The sequence below is a fragment of the Gasterosteus aculeatus genome, chromosome 4, assembly GCF_964276395.1.
Source record: "Gasterosteus aculeatus chromosome 4, fGasAcu3.hap1.1, whole genome shotgun sequence".
NCBI lineage: Eukaryota > Metazoa > Chordata > Actinopteri > Perciformes > Gasterosteidae > Gasterosteus > Gasterosteus aculeatus.
In genome coordinates, this window is record NC_135691.1 from 20,392,574 (window position 1) to 20,409,195 (window position 16,622).

A 16,622-nucleotide genomic window follows, 5' to 3' on the forward strand; every position below is an offset into this window, starting at 1 on the left:
TGTAGGTTTTTCTCATCTTCATAGGAGTTTGATATTGTAATAAAATGTCAAGAATTGGCCGTGATATGAAACAGCTTTTGCGGCTCCAGACAAATTTTATTTGGTTGGAAAATTTGTCAGAATGGCCCTTTGTAGAAAGGTTGTTGACCCCTGGTAAAAAGGTGTAATAGGCCGCTCGGTTTCAACCCCCTGATCTTCTAGCTGGCTTTGTGTTCCCACTGCAGGCTACTGTCATATTTAGTGGTCTGCTGAAAGTTAGTTAGTTCATTAGGTACAAAAAACAATGTGTGAAGCATATATACAAACTAATATACATTATGACTGAAAAGGTATAAGCAGAAGCATAATGCTTATATATTCCTATCCTACATTCTTATCAATTAAGTTGCTCTCAGGAAAATATTGATGTAGAGGAAAGAAGCAGGAAGAAAGGAGAAAGTAAATACATCCATACCAATAGACCTTTCATTTGCACCCTCAAAAATAGCTTCATAAATCGGTCCTTTTAAAAATAAAAAAGTACTTATATTCTTACACAACGTGACACAGCAATGAAAGGTTCCTTTTAAGCGATTAATTTGCTGTTTTCTATCGTATCAAATGCCTTCTGGAGGTCACCATAAAAACCAATAGAATACTCGTCATTTTCAACTACCTGTTATTTCTTCCATTAGTGCATGGGTAGTAATTCTATTTATACTAAATCCATACTGATGTTCATTCAATATTTCATTTTCAGAGTTCCAATCTTTGCACAAATAATTTCTCTAATAATTTTGTAAAACTGGGGAAGTAGTGATATTGGTATATTCCATGTAAAGCCTATCTCCATTTTTAAACATTGGTATTACCTGCTGTTTTCATATTATATTATGCCTTATTTAAAAGACTGATATATAGCCCAGAGGTCCTACTATAAAGTCAATTACTTCTTTAATGATTACATTGTCGATAGAATATATAATCAGATTATCTTTTGTCTTTGAAGTTCTTTACAATTCCAGTTATATCTAATTTTATTTACCCCACTAAGGGATGGGGGTTTTCTGTTATCCTTAATAAGGTTATCAAACACATCTATTTTGTTATCAGGCACAACAATTTTGTTGGCAAGAGTAGATCCAACTCTCATCATCATTCAAAATATTTTTTAAATCGTGCACTCAGAGCAGTTTCAAAAATAACTTCAGAATTCAGATTTGTAGCCTTTATTGCAGCCAGACTCTTTTCAAATTAAATTTACAACACAGTTTAAGTTTAGTTCATAGGTTAACTTGATTAGGTTTAGGAAAAGATCACAGTTGGCTCTAAAGCAAAGTGCTTAATAAAAAATGTTGTTTATGTAACCGGCATTTTCCAATGTTACTTTTAACACTCACAAATGAAAAGTAAACCTCCTTACCAAATTGTTTTAAAAAAACAGCTTGTCAGTGAAAGTGTGTGTTAGTGTCTTTTCCTCTGTCACAGTCCAGATGCACTGATCCTCAGTTTAATATAAGGAACTTCCTCTGATGAAGATCATGCATTACATTGGTCATTAAACAACTGTACTCTGCTAAATCCAAAGTTAATGTGGTCGGCAAATATTTCTGGATTTTCAGGGTGCTGCTCATCAGACATTGATCGGAGGTTGGAAGGGGCAGAGGCCAGGACCCGCTGGAGGGAAGGGAGGCACAGCTGACTGTGGTGCCCATGAACACTACCGTTTTTGTCCATAGGGACTGCCAAAATTAACACGTTTTGTAACTGACTGATTAACTGTCTATTAAATAGATTACAATCTATTCAAACAATCAATTAGAAACATCAATTAAAACGTCTATTGCAATCTCTAAAAGCCGCATTGGATGTTCTCAAAGTGTGATCTTCTTGTTGGGCAGAGGACGCTCACAGTTTGGCTTGGGGCAAATCTGTGTTCTGAGTCTCCATCTGTTCGGTGTGCTGGGAGCTGAGAAAGGTGTGGTCCTGAATTAAGTAGGTGGTGATGAACTCTGGGAAATCTCTCTTTAGGACCACTTCCAGGAACATGTCTGCTGCTGTGTGTAACCTCTGTTCAGCCCTGAAGAAGACAGACAGAGAGAGACATAAGGCCTAAACCCCTGAGCCAGAGCTTAGATAGGACAGAATATTCTACATCGATGGAAGTACCGAGACAGCTGTAATTAAATAAATATACTAGTATCATTACATGTCATTTAGCTGACACTTTTATCGAAAGCGACTTACAATTACAAATACAAGTGCATTCAACCATCGGGATACAAACCCAAAAGCCAGAAACAATAAAATTCATATGTAAAAATGATGCCTTTCTCATTTTCTCAGAAGTTACTACCTACTACTACTGCTGCTTGTTCACCTGACTACTTACATAAGCCAGAGGTTCAATGGAATGGTTTAGATCAAAGCATGCTAATGTTTTAAAATGGCCCAGTCAAAGCCCAGACCTCAACCCAATTGAGAATCTATGGCAAGAGTTGAACATTGCTGTTCACACACGGTCTCCATTCAGTCTGACTGAGCTTCAGCTTTTTAAATAAGAAGAATGGACGTACTTTCCATCTCTAGATGTGCAAAGCTGGTGAAAACCCTCCCCCAAAAGACTTGCAGCTGTAATTGATGCAAAATGGGGTTCTACATGTGTTGACTCAGGGGGGTGAAAACTTATGTTAATATCTTGACAACAGATACACTATTTTCTTTTTATTCTTCTTTTTTGTCCCAATGAAAGGTGTTTTGCACCTTCAAACTACTATGCATGTTGTCTTGATTAAATGGGAAAAGGTCTATTTGAATTAGATATCCTAACAGTCCAAGGGGGTGAATGCTTATGCAAGGCACCGTGTAAGCCATCACAGTGTTTCATGTCATCTAAAGCAAAGAGCAGGGTCCTGTTCCTCAAACGTGGCTAACTGTGTTAGCCAGATAATTTCAGGATATGATTATATTGATCAGGCTTTTCGGGTCTCGAAGCTTGTCCGAAGTATGGCAGAATCACCATAGCAACACATCTAAACTTGAACCAGCTCGGGTGCAGGCTCATTTAAGCCAGCTGGATTAGCTCGCCACTCCCCCCGGAAAGAAAGGGCAGCTCTCCTCATTGATAAAGGAGCAATATTAACGTTTTACAGGGAGAGTTCTCCAAGATCACAAAGATCCGTTATGACTTCACGATGACCTTTTTTCATCTACGTAATATATCGAAAATCACAAGCTGTCTCAAAGTGATGCAGAAAAATTAGTTCATGCGTTTGTTACTTCTAGACTGGATTACTGTATCTCTTGGCTGGCTGCTCCTCCTTCAATAGCAACGGGTAGGACACCAGCTAATGGTTGTGACACTTCTTCACCCGAACATATCATCTAGAATTGATCAAATGTTGTTTGACCATCTCTCATTAAGTTATGTTTAGCAACACAGCGAAGCATTTTCCAAAAGATATACACAATAGATCCAGCAGTCCTACCAATATCTTCTTTTATTGCAAGACTAGCAAATGCATGTAGCAGATTTGACCTTTTTCATACTCCTGGAATCCCACATTTCAGCTGCATAGCTAAGAAATAGGAAATGATTAATTCATAGACTGACTAATTAGGAATATTATAAAGTATCTGCCAATGAACCCCCCCCAATTAAACGCAGTTTTAAATACTGCTTAATAAATTAAATACACCTGTGTTTGTTTTGTAAAGGGGTCTCTTAAGACTATTTATTATCATTTTTAATAGCTGTTTTTTTCTGTCTATTGGAACGGACCGTAGTAAAATAACAAAATTTCAGTAAATCAGTACAATGTTTAGAACATGATCAAATTGTGAAATGATTTAACACATAGCTACGCATAGCCGTAGTCTGACTGGTATATAAACAGATACGTGTGTTTGGTCGAGAAACTCAAAAATAAAAGTATACATTTCTCTAAAGAGAGCATGGGTTACACAATGTGCATAGCAGATCTAATATGTATGCTATATTGGGAGAAGGGAAACTATCTTATGTCAATGGAACCTTTTGTATGGCCACATTGCTCATATGATTTTTCCAAAAAGGTGTCCTCAAGAAGTGTCTGCTTACCTAACAGAGTGACAGAGAGCTTTGAGCTCCATTGTAAGCTCCATGATGAGCTCAGTCACCAGCCGCCTGCTCACCACCCTGCTGTCGTCTTCCAGCTGAGTCTGATGACGGATCCACTGCCACACCTGACACATGAAACACACTCCGTATCACGTCAGGTGACTTAAGGGTCAACGTGATTTGACACTAATTCATTTTCCTACATTCAGTTTGCTTAAATGCTCTTTTGTATATACTTTATGTCTCGTAAACGTTCTACAGTCGAAACCATATTTTCAAGCAGAACTTTTTTTTTCTTCTATCAGGTATTCCTTTAAACATGTATTGCATATAAATACCCTGCAGGCTGCCTGACAGCGAAATGATAACTTTGCAGTAGCGGTCATGAGTCTGACTCATGAAATGTTGTACTGTACAACAATATTTCGCGGACCGGTCGAGAAGGTCCGACGGGGGGTAGTAGTCGTTGTGGGCGGAACGACCGACGGGGGGGGCGCGCTGCCGCACACGGTGAAAGGACAAGAAAAACGCCTGGTGACGCGTGGGGAATATGTCAGAGGGACGAGCGCACATAATTAGGAGAAAATCCGGTCAATTTTCAAAATAAAACATTTTTCAGAAAAAAATTATATATAAGCTTTCTGTGGTGCGGCCCGGTAACAAACAGCCCACGGCCCGGTACCGGTCCGCGGCCCGGTGGTTGGGGACCACTGTATGCAGGTATATGTTTTTGTCTTTGCAGTAAATTATGGCCCACAGGGATGAGGGCTAGAGTTGGATTGTGTAATCCTAAACCCACCTGTGATCTGGAAATCTCTGCTGTGGCCGAATCTTCGACCTGGCCTCTGTAGAAAAAGTGACCTTTACCTAGAAACAGTCAGTCCACACAATAAGGCTCACTTCGTCCTATCAGCTGGAGGGCCAAAGGGGGGGGTAAGAATGTACGTACCTGATAGCCAAGCATTAACAAAGAGGACACCAACTGCAATGTTATACTTCAAACCGTAAAGGGTGACTCCTCCCTGAGGAAAAATAGAATACATGCAAATATACTTTATTATTCCTACTACCAAAGTCAGAATTCCATTCTGATCATATCATCTTCTGTCTCATGTATGAAAATTCCTAATTTATTAACAAAGCTGAACACTTAAAGATTTTGGAAAGAAATGTTGGATAGCACTCTCTACTTGAAGGGGAATATGTTTTTGAAAAATAGTGTTCATACCTGAAGTAGACTTCTAGCTAAACTGAGATTACCAGTGGCGGCTGGTCCATAGAGGGCTATGGGGCATGGCCCCACCTTGAGCCACAAAAGAATTATAATTTTTTTTTAATTATATTAAAATAATTAATAATAATAATTTTAATAATAGTAAAATTACATTTTACAAATAGTCAATATGTGTTTTTGAAACATGGAATATATCCAGTATTATTTGTAACTTAAGATATCTGCTTTTCATGTCTCAGCTGGGCTCACTGCTGAAAGTTAATGAGTGACATAATATTTCAGCAGCCTAAAATAGATTGAGTTTTAGGCTTTCCCTTCGCCGCACCCTCGTCAGGGAGAGTCTCGCGACACGCCGGTTAACAACATAACAAGAGCGACGCCGAGCAGTGTCCTTCCAAGGGGCCGAGAGATGGCGGCGGCATCTGCAGGAGGTGGACGAGGAAATGCCAATTGGCAAAATGTACAGCATTAAATCGAGAAGGAGCAACTGCTTTGGAGGCGGTTGAGCACGACTGCCCTGTGAATGGATGAGACATAGGCAGTTGGGCAGAAATGGATTATTGTCAGGGGAGTGAAGAAGAGTATGAGGGGGAGATAAAGGGGCAGAGAAGCAAAAATCAACGAGTTCTTGTGAATACTAACAAACGAACAAGACATAACAATAATGAGAGTTCGGAAAGTGAGAGAAAAGGAGATGAGTGAGGGGAAAGCGAAAAACGTGATAAATGTATGGTCATAGTAAGGTTCCATGAAAAAGATCAAGAAGAAAATCAGTCCATTTGTGCTGACAATGGCTCTGTCAAACAAATTAGGGGAGACTAGCTATGCAAACGTCCTAAATGATGGCAATCTACTGGTGAGGTGTGCTAATGAGGAACACCATGAGAAAGCAAAGAAAGGGGGGGGGGCATGGCACGGGAGCACCACGTTGTACCGCTTTGAAGTGAGGAACGTAACGAGCCTCCAGCAGCGTTCATTAGTTGCAGCCCTAGTTTTTTTCCATTTAATTTTAATTTGTGTGTTTCTTTTTAAGTTAATTTGACATTCCCTCCCAATAATATTCAATACAATTCATTTTATTTTGGATTGCACAAAAGTCATAAGTTTGGCATTTTAGCCGTTGCCATCTTCTATATTTGGATAGAGATGTAACACAGTTAGCAGAACCAGTCTCTCAAGTTAGCAGAACACACACCAAGTTAGCTGGTAAAGCCTGGCTAGCATGGTGCATCCATAATTTACTGTGATATTAATCCGAGTCTTTATAATTTAAAACAAAATGTATTCATTTCTGGAGTGTATTTTTGTACAACCATTTGCTGAAAAGAACAACCAGGTTGCTGTGGTAGCGACATTTCAATCACAAGCTAGCCGTGCCCGAAAGCATACTCTGCCTTATGGTCTTTGACTGTAAATGGACTCTAATTTACCAAATGAACATCATTATGTATAAGATTGAGAGTATAAAAGTTATATTTACAAATGTTTACTGAGGGAATAATTCAACAGCAGTCATTTTCTCCTCGCCTTCTACATTAGAAGTCGAGGAGAAGTCTGCTTGGCAGTTAAGAATGCTTTCAAGCTGTTTCTCATTTTATTACCTTTTTGGGAGGTTCCTATTGGTGCCCACTAAATCTGTAAACTGCAATATATAAGCCAACAGACGCTATTTGCTTAGTCTATCAATAGTTAGCAAGGTATCTTCTGCTGTCTTATTCTGGGACAACTGGGCAACTGACCAAAGGCATGGACAGCAGGTCCTCAGGTGTCACAGTAACATCATGTCGAAGCTGATGAAGCTGGTTATCACCTTCAGTGTGGAGCTTGAAGAGCTGGAAGAAGTTAAGAATTACGAACAGAAAAAAAAAATCCTTGTATTAATGGAAAGCTTTGAATGGATTGTGAAACAGTACTCACTTTCTGCATTGGCTCGATCAAACTCAGGTCATACACCATAAAACCGTCCACACCCGCCTTGATCTCCAGCAACTTCAATCTGATAAGTAGGAGGAAAGAGTGTCAGAGGGGCGAAAAATGTTTTGTCTTAAAAACGCATCAACCGTGAAGATTTACATCTGAAAACTCAGCAAAGAATATCGGCATCAACAGGGTAATTGCACAGCATGAGATTGGATGACATTGTATATTGTGTGATTCATTAATATAATGGGGCAATTTTTTGTTCTTCTAATCTTTATTCAACTTGTCAGCTTGTTGATATCTATTCAACTTTATTCAATATCACTGATTATGTTTCATGAGTTTTTCAGACCACATACTGTTCACTTTAATGTCACGCGTAATCTGCTGACATAATTCTCAGAGAAAGCAGAAGGTACAAGCCACAATTATTACTAACACTACGACTACTACTATTTCGACTGCTATTAATACTAACATTACTCCTACTACTAATGGTAGTAATGGTACTAGAAAGATTACTATTTATACTACTATTACATTACATGTCACTTAGCTGACGCTTTTATTCAGAGCGTCTTACATTTAATTTTTAACCCATAGCTTTTACATTTTTGCCCGGGGAGCAGTTAGGGGTTAGGTGTCTTGCTCAGGGAAACTCCGACATGGAGCAGCCGGGGATCGGACCGCCAACCTTGTGGTTTCCAGTGCACCCTCTCTACTCCATGCGCCACCGTCGACCCTATTACTAACACTACAAGTACCAGTATTTCTACTGATATTAATACATAAAAAAGTAGTAGTAGTACTAAAAGCACTACTAGTACTTTCCTTTCAACTATAATAAAAAGTACTACTAGTATGTATATGTAGCCTAGTGGGAAAATGGTATTCGCCACTAGAGGGCACTGTACTAGTAGCGTGGTGTGACGAGGAAAACAGGAAGTGAAGTTTGTTCTTTTCACGTGATTGTCTTGTGGAGCGATAGGTTTCCTGTAAGTAAATACATTCTGAATGCAGAATGTATTTACAGAACTCTTTTGAAAATGTACATTAAACTGTGCGTGGATAGGTCAGAAAATGCATTGTTTGATGCTAAATTTGTCTGATGTTTTCAGATGTTGTTCATATGTGTTGAGTGTTCATCGAGGCTAATGACGTTTTGAAATTGTAGTTGCAATCTGAGCCTCTCATTGGTCTCTTTAACATTTGCCTGAACTGGTTTGTCAGTTTTTGTTTCCAAGTCTAATTCAGTCTCAAGAGGATGTGTTTGAACAGCGATGTTCCTACCTGGTGACAGTGGCCAACACTGTGCTGTGGGGGTCACTGAGCGGGTCCGGAGGTAGCAGCAGGGCTGCCATGCCTCCTGTGGCCAGCGCTCCCCTCCGATGACACGTCTGAACCAACAGGTCCATGTAACTGCGCAGAAAACGCTTCTCCATATTTACATATTTACTCCGGTCGGGCAAAAGGAAATCCTGTCTGTGACCTGGAGGGGAAACACATGACCTGTTGACCTCAATGGGACAAGGACTGCCTTTTCCCAAATATGCAAAAGCCCCACCAGATTTGTGTCTCTTTGTAGTCATTACGTTTTTCTGCTATTTTTTTATTTAATTCCAGGGGTACCTTGACCCTTTGGGACCCTGAATTGTTTCCCAGTGGACCCACTTGTTTTTCTATCCATGCTTGGACCTTTCCTAAAACATGATTGGATTCAGAGAGAGCGCAAAGCACTCATTGGGATGTGAAGGTTTGGCTCACCAAATTTATTGACAAAAGAAGCTGAATAATCCCAGATGCCACAGTTGAGTCCTGCTGAATGGTCTCGCAGCTCGTAGAGAATCTCCTCCATCTCAAATGCTGCTAATATATTTTCAATTAGCACTGTTGCCTTGATGCTGCCCAGTGGAAGGCCCAACTGCACACACAAAATAATTCATTAAATGTGCCTACATTTGAGGAGCCATTTGGCACAGATTATTTTATACCATTACTTACAATAAACTAACCACTTTTTGTCTTGTGGATGTGTCAGAAGTTCAGCGTGGTGTGACCGAGTCTTAGTCTTGATATAACCCCCTCTCTCCGAAAACTCACTTTGAATGGCTTTAGATTTATGGTTTTCTGTATGGTGTGATAGTGCCTTCCTTTGCGGTTGTTGTCCCACTTCCATTGCCATAGTTCCCTCACTGCCTCTCTTATGACCGCTTTCACTTCCCCTTTCCCAAATGGGATGTTAATTATTTCTTCTTCTCTGTTCTTGAGCGAGGCGCGCTTTCTTTGCGATCCTGTCAGATCTCTTCTTTCCCTCAACACCTGCGTGGGCCGTAACCCAGCACATTTGTACACTAATACCCATTCTTTGGAGTCTCAGCATTAACAGGGACATTTCCAGCCCTAGGTCTTCTCGCTCTGATCGTTTGGATTTAATGCTGTTTAAGGCTGCCGCAGAGCCTGAGCAGATAACCACCCTCTCAGGCCTGACCTCTTCCACCCACTGCAGCCCCAGGATTTTTGACATGGGACTAAAGACACACATGGCTTAAATACACTGGGAAGCTGCAGGTGATTGGACACAGGTGGAAACAATCAGGGACACGGCAGACAATCACAGGAGGTGACATGACAAGGCAGGAAGTGAAGCTAAACCATGGACACGAGAGGTAGGAAACTACAAAAAAAATAGGAAAATAGTTTTCCATATACCATTTACCACTTGCCTTCTCTAGATGTGCATACATGAGGAGGTGTAGACTAAAGCATATAGCAGGGGAGTTGTGTGTGACTGTGACAAAGTCCTGGTATTAGCAACACAAAAAAATTGATCTGAGATTCTGGGAATGAAGTTAAAAATGTAGACATCAAATTAACCAAGTAGAACGGCATTTAAAAAGAACAAAGACTTTGTAGGAGAACATGAATTGGGTATGACCTTGTGTTGTGTCCAGACAAATATGTTGTTCCATAGTCTGGCCTCCATGAAGCTCTCCACCTAGAAAAAAATGAGAGACAGGAGAGCTTCATGTCAACTGTATTCATCTGTGTGGCTGAGTGATGGTATGTATGTCTGTGTGTTACTTTGGAGAGGTAGAAAAAGGGTCCACTCTTGTTTTCAAAAAGCGTCTTCCCACAGTGAAACATGAGGAGTCCAAAGTCAAAGAGAGGACCCGGAGCCTCCTTCCCTGCCACCTGGCAAACAGATATTTTATGTATGGAGGATTAAGAAAAAAAGATGAATTATATACTAGTATATAGCATATGACACAAAAGTGACATATGGCCAGAGCAAAGAAATGGATTGAAGAAAACTGCTTATTTCATCTGATGGTTTTCAAATTACATTCATTTAAATATTAAAAAAAAACACCTTTTGGTTACTTTTTTAGTTTAGTTTACAAAAAACATAGTAAAGATATTAGCTACCACAAATAATACAAATGTTTATTCGACTAATAAATAGGTGTAAATATTTTGTGAATTTTTTTGAATTTTTGTCTTTGTAAAGTCCTTGGCCAAGACTTTAGAATACCCATATAACTCCCACTAAAACAACAGAAGCTACCATAACAGGTGTTAAAAAATGTAATATTTATGTTATATAAATTGAATTGATTTAGTTCATCACTCAATTAAATGATAAAATAATATTTCCAAACAATAAAAATTATTCAAATTTTGTTGTAGGAAAATGAGACTGACAAAAGTCTGTTTTCAAACCCAATCTGCACTGACTAAATAAATAAAATAAAGTGAGTGAGGCAAGTACAAAGGTCATACTACCATCAAGTTGTGCTCCACCATGTTCCAGGCACGAGGGCGAAGCATCAGCACTGGAGCATGAGATATGTGAGGAAGATCTGTGAACACATGGAGGGAGGTCGATGAATGATGTGGAACATGAGACAATGTGTAGAGTGACTGTGAGTGCTTTTCTGTTTCACAGCTGCAATACTCACACAGATGTACAGTAATGTATTGATATGAAGTAAGCAACTTACTGGGGAACTGGTTGTGAACTGCCTTAAAAACATTATGAAGGCCTTTGATCTGATTGTAATATGTAGGGCAGTTCCCATCATCAAAGTCAACCTGTAACCAAAGGGAGAATTACAGAATCTATAGTAGTGCAACAGAAAAGCTATGTGAGGAGTCAGGAGAGATGGTAGTGGCTCTGTGAAGCCGTGCTTGTGGACACTATGGTCTCAATGGTGTGTTTTCAGCTTGCTCAAAATGATGAATATAAAAAATATACATTTGATATCTTCTTCATGTTACAACTGCGAACCCATGAGACCCAATTTCCCTTAAATCTATGGCTAAAATACTTGCATAGTAATGGAGTTATCACTGCTAATAGTTGACAGTGAAAACGTGCACTGAAGCCCACTAGTAGTGTATGTCCGGACACTATGTATGGACAAGGAGGTATTCTTCAAATGTAGGATTTGTATATCTAAAGATAAAGCTGGAGTTATTCTCTATTTTGTCATGAAATCCCACGAAAATGCCAAAACAAATACTGTGTTAGCTAGACATATGTATATGCTTGTAATATATATATATATATATATGTATATATATATACATATATACATATATATAGTGCTGTCACACGTTTAAATATTTAATCATGATTAATCGCATTTATGTCATAGTTAACTCAAGATTAATCTCAAATTTGGGGGAATTTTTTTCATTTTAATGCTCTTATCAACATGGAAAACTGGATTGGCTTGCTTTATGCAAATGTTTCATTTGATTGAAAAACAACATTGCCAAACAGGCCGGTACAAAATAAAATTATAAAGTGCATATTTCAGGTAAAGGGTTAGGGTTTTGTATGTACTTGGAAATTATTTGCCTGAAAAAAACGATTTACATGTTGATGTTAATTAATTTAATATACGATCATATGTTGGTATGCTGTCGTGCTGGTGGAAGTTTTTACTACTACAACATGTAAAGAAAAACATTTGGAAAAAAAAACGAAACGCTAATCCCCGGAAAAAAAATGTACGCCGTTAAAATGGGTTTGCATTAAGGTTGTTAATAACGCTTTTAGCTGACAGCACTAATATATAATATATGCGTATATATACGTATGTATATGTATGTATACCGAAGTTACTAACTGCATATTGCATGTTCATTGTCCAGTTATCCTGTGTCAGTGTTGTCACAGGTGGTACCTGTAGGCCTTGTGCTGATGACTGCAGGGCTTTAACAAAGCGCTGGGTGTCACAGGGAGCCAGGTCCCCAATGTCCACATGTCTTCTCTGGAGCCTCGGGGGAACAGGGAGCACCCTCCAGAGTGGATCCCTCCGGATATGTGTCGTACTTTCCAGAAAACTTGGCAGGTCAGCTGTGAGGTCTAAATGGGCCTTTCTGGAAATCCGTAACTGCAGGACCTGAGTAGAGTATAATAACGTCTCAACGTGAGAAACATGTCTTCCGTGCATTGAATTGCAAAAAGCCTTTTTGGCTGTCTTACCTGATCCACCTCCTCATCAAATGTGGATATCAGCTCCTGGAGGAAAAGGAGGGAGCGTGTGCTGAAAAGTGACTTATATTCTTCCTCTAGACCTGGGGGGGGTGGTGACAGCTCCATGCTGACTGGACCCTGTGGATAATAAAGAGTCAACACATATCAGTGGGTTCATTAAGGTCAATCTCCATATTTGCAGAAAGGGACTCATTTTAGTGGCCCCCAACAGCAGCCTTAAAAGTTTGGAAAGGTTTACTAATTACACATGTGATCTCATTGTGAATAAAATAACACGTGTTATGTTAGGGAGGGATACCAAAACTGAAGTAATCAGCGTTACAATTTGGCAGAGTTAAAGAAGTTATGAATTATTTTACATATTATCACAACGTTGTTATCATAAAAACATCCTCATTAAGTATCCAACTTAAAGGAATGAACATTATTATTCCCTCTTGTGGGACATGAAACCAATGAGCTGAAAGATGCTGCAATGCCTCATGGAGCTGCATTGATGGTAATAATTGTTTTTGGGTTCATTACCATGAATAAGCCTGTTCACATTATAATGAAATATAATAAATAATAATAAAAGTACTAGGTTTCAAAAGAACCCAAATAACTCACTGGTTACCGCAGTCAAGCATCAAAATGTGTTGTCGTTCATTTTTACCACGTTCATTCACAACAAATTCATGAGGCTGATCAAAACAAAGATGTGTCTGAAACAGCAAATTAAACTTCCCTGATATTCACCATACGTTGCCATTCTTTACCACCAATAACAACTCTTTAGATGCAAAATAAAATAATGTAATGATACTCACAGACACAAGGACAGGTCTCTGTTAACACAGTAGCTGTGTACTTTGGTAATGCACCTACTTTGGTCAATGTTCAAACAGGACAATGTTTACTTTCATGCACAGTTTGAAGTCCTGGGTAAAGTTTCATTGACCTTTGATGCATTATAAACACTGGAGGCGAGCACGTGCACAGATAGACCCCAGTGGTGCTCTAGAACCTGCCCTTTTGCCCTGGGTGAGAAAAGTGCCCCATCTGCTGGAGCCCAATTCTTTCTTCATTCATCAATACTTAACAATAGAAATCACCCTCTCTGTCATTAATTCCCCCCAAATGGGTTTTATACCTCACTGGCATTTATTTGAGCTTTTGTGAGAATTTCGCCCCAACATGCTCTGCGGCGCTCACAAGCCCCGCCCCTCCCCCTCCTCCTCCTCCTCCGCTGCTCGTGCAGTGCTGAGCGCCAAACGGCTGCAGCATCAGACAGCCAGGTGATTATGTTTTTTGTGCAAAAGCCCCCCGACGTCCATCCATCTTCAGCCGCTTATCCGGGGTCGGGTCGCGGGGGCAACAGCTCCAGCAGGGGACCCCAAACTTCCCTTTTCCGGGCCACATCTACCAGCTCTGACTGGGAATCCAGAGCCAGAGCGGTAAAGCGAGTGCAATACCGCCCCCGCTGCTCCGATTCTCCGGCCAAACTCACACTCCATCTTCCCCTCACCCATGAACAAGACCCCGAGGTACTTGAACTCCTTCACTTGGGGTAAGGACACATTCCCTATCTGGAGTAGGCAATCCGACCGCTTCACACTCGACTGCGAAACGCTCCAGTGAGAGTTGGAGGTCACAGACAGAAGATGCCATCAGGACCACATCATCTGCAAAAAGCAGCGATGAGATCCGCAGGCCCCCAAACTGTAGACCCTACTCCCCCCGACTTCACCTCGATATCCTGTCCATGAAGACCACAAACAAGATTGGTGACAAGGCGCAGCCCTGGCGAAGGCCAACACCCATCGGAAACGCAGCTCTCGAACACAGCTCTCGCTTTGGACGTATAAGGATTAGATGGCTCCAAGCAAGGACCCCCTCATCCCGTACTCCCGCAGCACCTCCCACTGTTTCTCTCGGGAGACCAGGTCATACATTCTCCAAGTCCACAAAATACATGTAGACTGGATGAGCATACTCCCAAGCCCCCTCCATGATACTGGAAAGAGTAAAGAGCTGGTCCATCGCTTCAATCCTTGGTTTGACTATTGGCCGAACCCTCCTTTCCAGCGCCTGGGAGTAGACTTTACCCGGGAGGTTGAGTAGTGTGATACCCCTGTAATTGGCACACACTCTCCAGTCCCCCTTTTTGAAGAGGGGTATCACCACCCAGGTCTGCCACTCTTTTGGCACTGTTCCAGACCTCCACGCAATGTTGAAGAGGCGTGTCATCCAAGACAAACCCCGAACACCCATTGCTTTTAGCATCTCTGGACGGATCTCATCAATCCTCGGGGCTTTGCCACTGCGGAGTTGTTTGACTACCTAAGTGACCTCCACCAGGCAAATTGAGGGTCCCATCCTTACTGTACACAGCTTGGATGGTTTACCCATTCCCCCTCCTGAGGTGCCGGATGGTCTTCCAGAAGCACTTTGGTGCCGGGCGAAAGTCCTTCTCCGTAGTTACCCCAATCTCCTTCACGGCTCCATCACGGCAGAGGCTGCTGCCCTTCGCGCCTGTCAGTACACTGCAACTGCCTCCGGAGTCCCACCGGATATCATAACCCGGAAGGCCTCCTTCTTCAGTCGGACGGCTTCCCTGACCACTGGTGTCCACTGCGGGGTTCGAGGGTTTCCGCCCCTTGATGCACCTAAGACCTTGAGGCCACAACTCACTGCCACGGCTTCAGCAATGGAGGCTTTGAACATACACCACTCTGGTTCAATGTCATCTACCTCCGCAGGAATGTGAGAGAAGCTCTGCCGGAGGTGTGAGTTGAAAGTCTTTTGGACCGGGGCCTCCTCCAGGCGTTCCCAGTTCACTCGCATTACACGCTTGGGTTTACTGGGTCTGTCCCGAGTCTTCCTCTCTGACCCAGCTCACAACCAGATAGTGTTCAGTTGACAGCTCTGCCCCTCTCTTTACCCGAGTGTCCAGAACATGCGGCCTCAGATCAGACGATACGATTACAAAATCGATCGTTGATCTTTGGCCTAGGGTCCTCTGGTACCACGTACACTTATGAACATCTTTATGTTTGAACATGGTGTTTGTTATGGATAAGTCCAGTAACAAACAACCGCTCGGGTTCAGATCAGGGAGGCCATTTCTCCCAATCACGCCTCTCCAGTTATCTCCATCGTCGCCCACGTTGAAGTCTCCCAGTAGGACTATGGAGTCCCCTACCGGCGTTCCTTGCAGGACTCCATCCAGGGTCTCCCAAAAGGAGCAGATGTGAAGAAGAATAGTCTGAGCTGCTGTTTGGTGAATATGCACAGACAACAGTCAGAGCCCCCCCCCCCCAACCCCGAAGGCGTAGGGAGGCGACCCTTTTGTCCACCGGGGTAAACTCCAATGTAGCAGCTCTCAGCTGGGAACTTATGAGTATCCCCACACCCGCCTGGCGCCTCACACCATGGGCCACTCCGGAGTAGAATAGAGTCCATGCCCTATCCAGGAGTGTGGTTCCAGAGCCGAGGCTGTGCGTAGAGGTAAGCCCCACCAGATCTAACTGGTAACGCTCCACCTCCCGCACAAACTCCGGCTCCTTCCCCCCCAGAGAGGTTACGTTCCACGTCCCCAGAGCCAGCATCTGCCGCCAAGGTCTGTTCCGTCTAGACCCCCCACTGTCACTGCCACCCTTGTAGCAGCGCACCCGACCCCATCGGTTTCCCCCACAGGTGGTGAGCCCATGGGGAGTAGAGTCTTGGGCTGCCGCGTCACTCCTTCGGGCTGTACCCGGCCGGGTTCCACGGCAAGCCCGGCCACCAGATGCTCGCTGTCGGGCCCTCCATCTGGGCCTGGCTCCAAATGGGGGCCCCGGGCTTCCTCCGGGCCGGGTAACTCCTTCCCTCTTCCGTTTTTTCATAGGGTCTTTTGAACCATT

The 16,622-nt window shown here is 42.1% G+C and overlaps 1 protein-coding gene across 1 annotated transcript; it reads right to left on the reverse strand.

Annotated features, from left to right (window-relative positions):
* Positions 1–1,192: 1,192 nt before the first annotated feature.
* ugl (ureidoglycolate lyase) lies at positions 1,193–13,658 on the reverse strand. Its single transcript, XM_040175268.2, has 15 exons — positions 13,548–13,658; positions 12,727–12,855; positions 12,425–12,643; positions 11,234–11,324; positions 11,016–11,092; positions 10,314–10,424; positions 10,168–10,227; positions 8,997–9,153; positions 8,523–8,721; positions 7,230–7,308; positions 7,052–7,144; positions 5,028–5,100; positions 4,878–4,945; positions 4,079–4,203; positions 1,193–2,059 (listed from the first exon to the last, which is right to left on the reverse strand). The coding sequence occupies exons 2-15, from the start codon at positions 12,841–12,843 to the stop codon at positions 1,888–1,890; spliced, it is 1,641 nt and encodes a 546-aa protein (XP_040031202.1). The 5' UTR covers positions 12,844–12,855; positions 13,548–13,658; the 3' UTR covers positions 1,193–1,887.
* Positions 13,659–16,622: the final 2,964 nt, after the last annotated feature.

Excerpts from the sequence above, each read along its gene's own strand:
- ugl (XM_040175268.2), bottom strand. The coding sequence starts at position 12,843 with ATGGAGCTGTCACCACCCCCCCCAGGTCTAGAGGAAGAATATAAGTCA. Across the intron at positions 9,154-10,167 it reads TTGTCTGGACACAACACAAG|TTGGGCCTTCCACTGGGCAG; the intron begins GTCATACCCAAT and ends TTGTGTGTGCAG. Across the intron at positions 4,946-5,027 it reads TGTTAATGCTTGGCTATCAG|GTAAAGGTCACTTTTTCTAC; the intron begins GTACGTACATTC and ends GACTGTTTCTAG.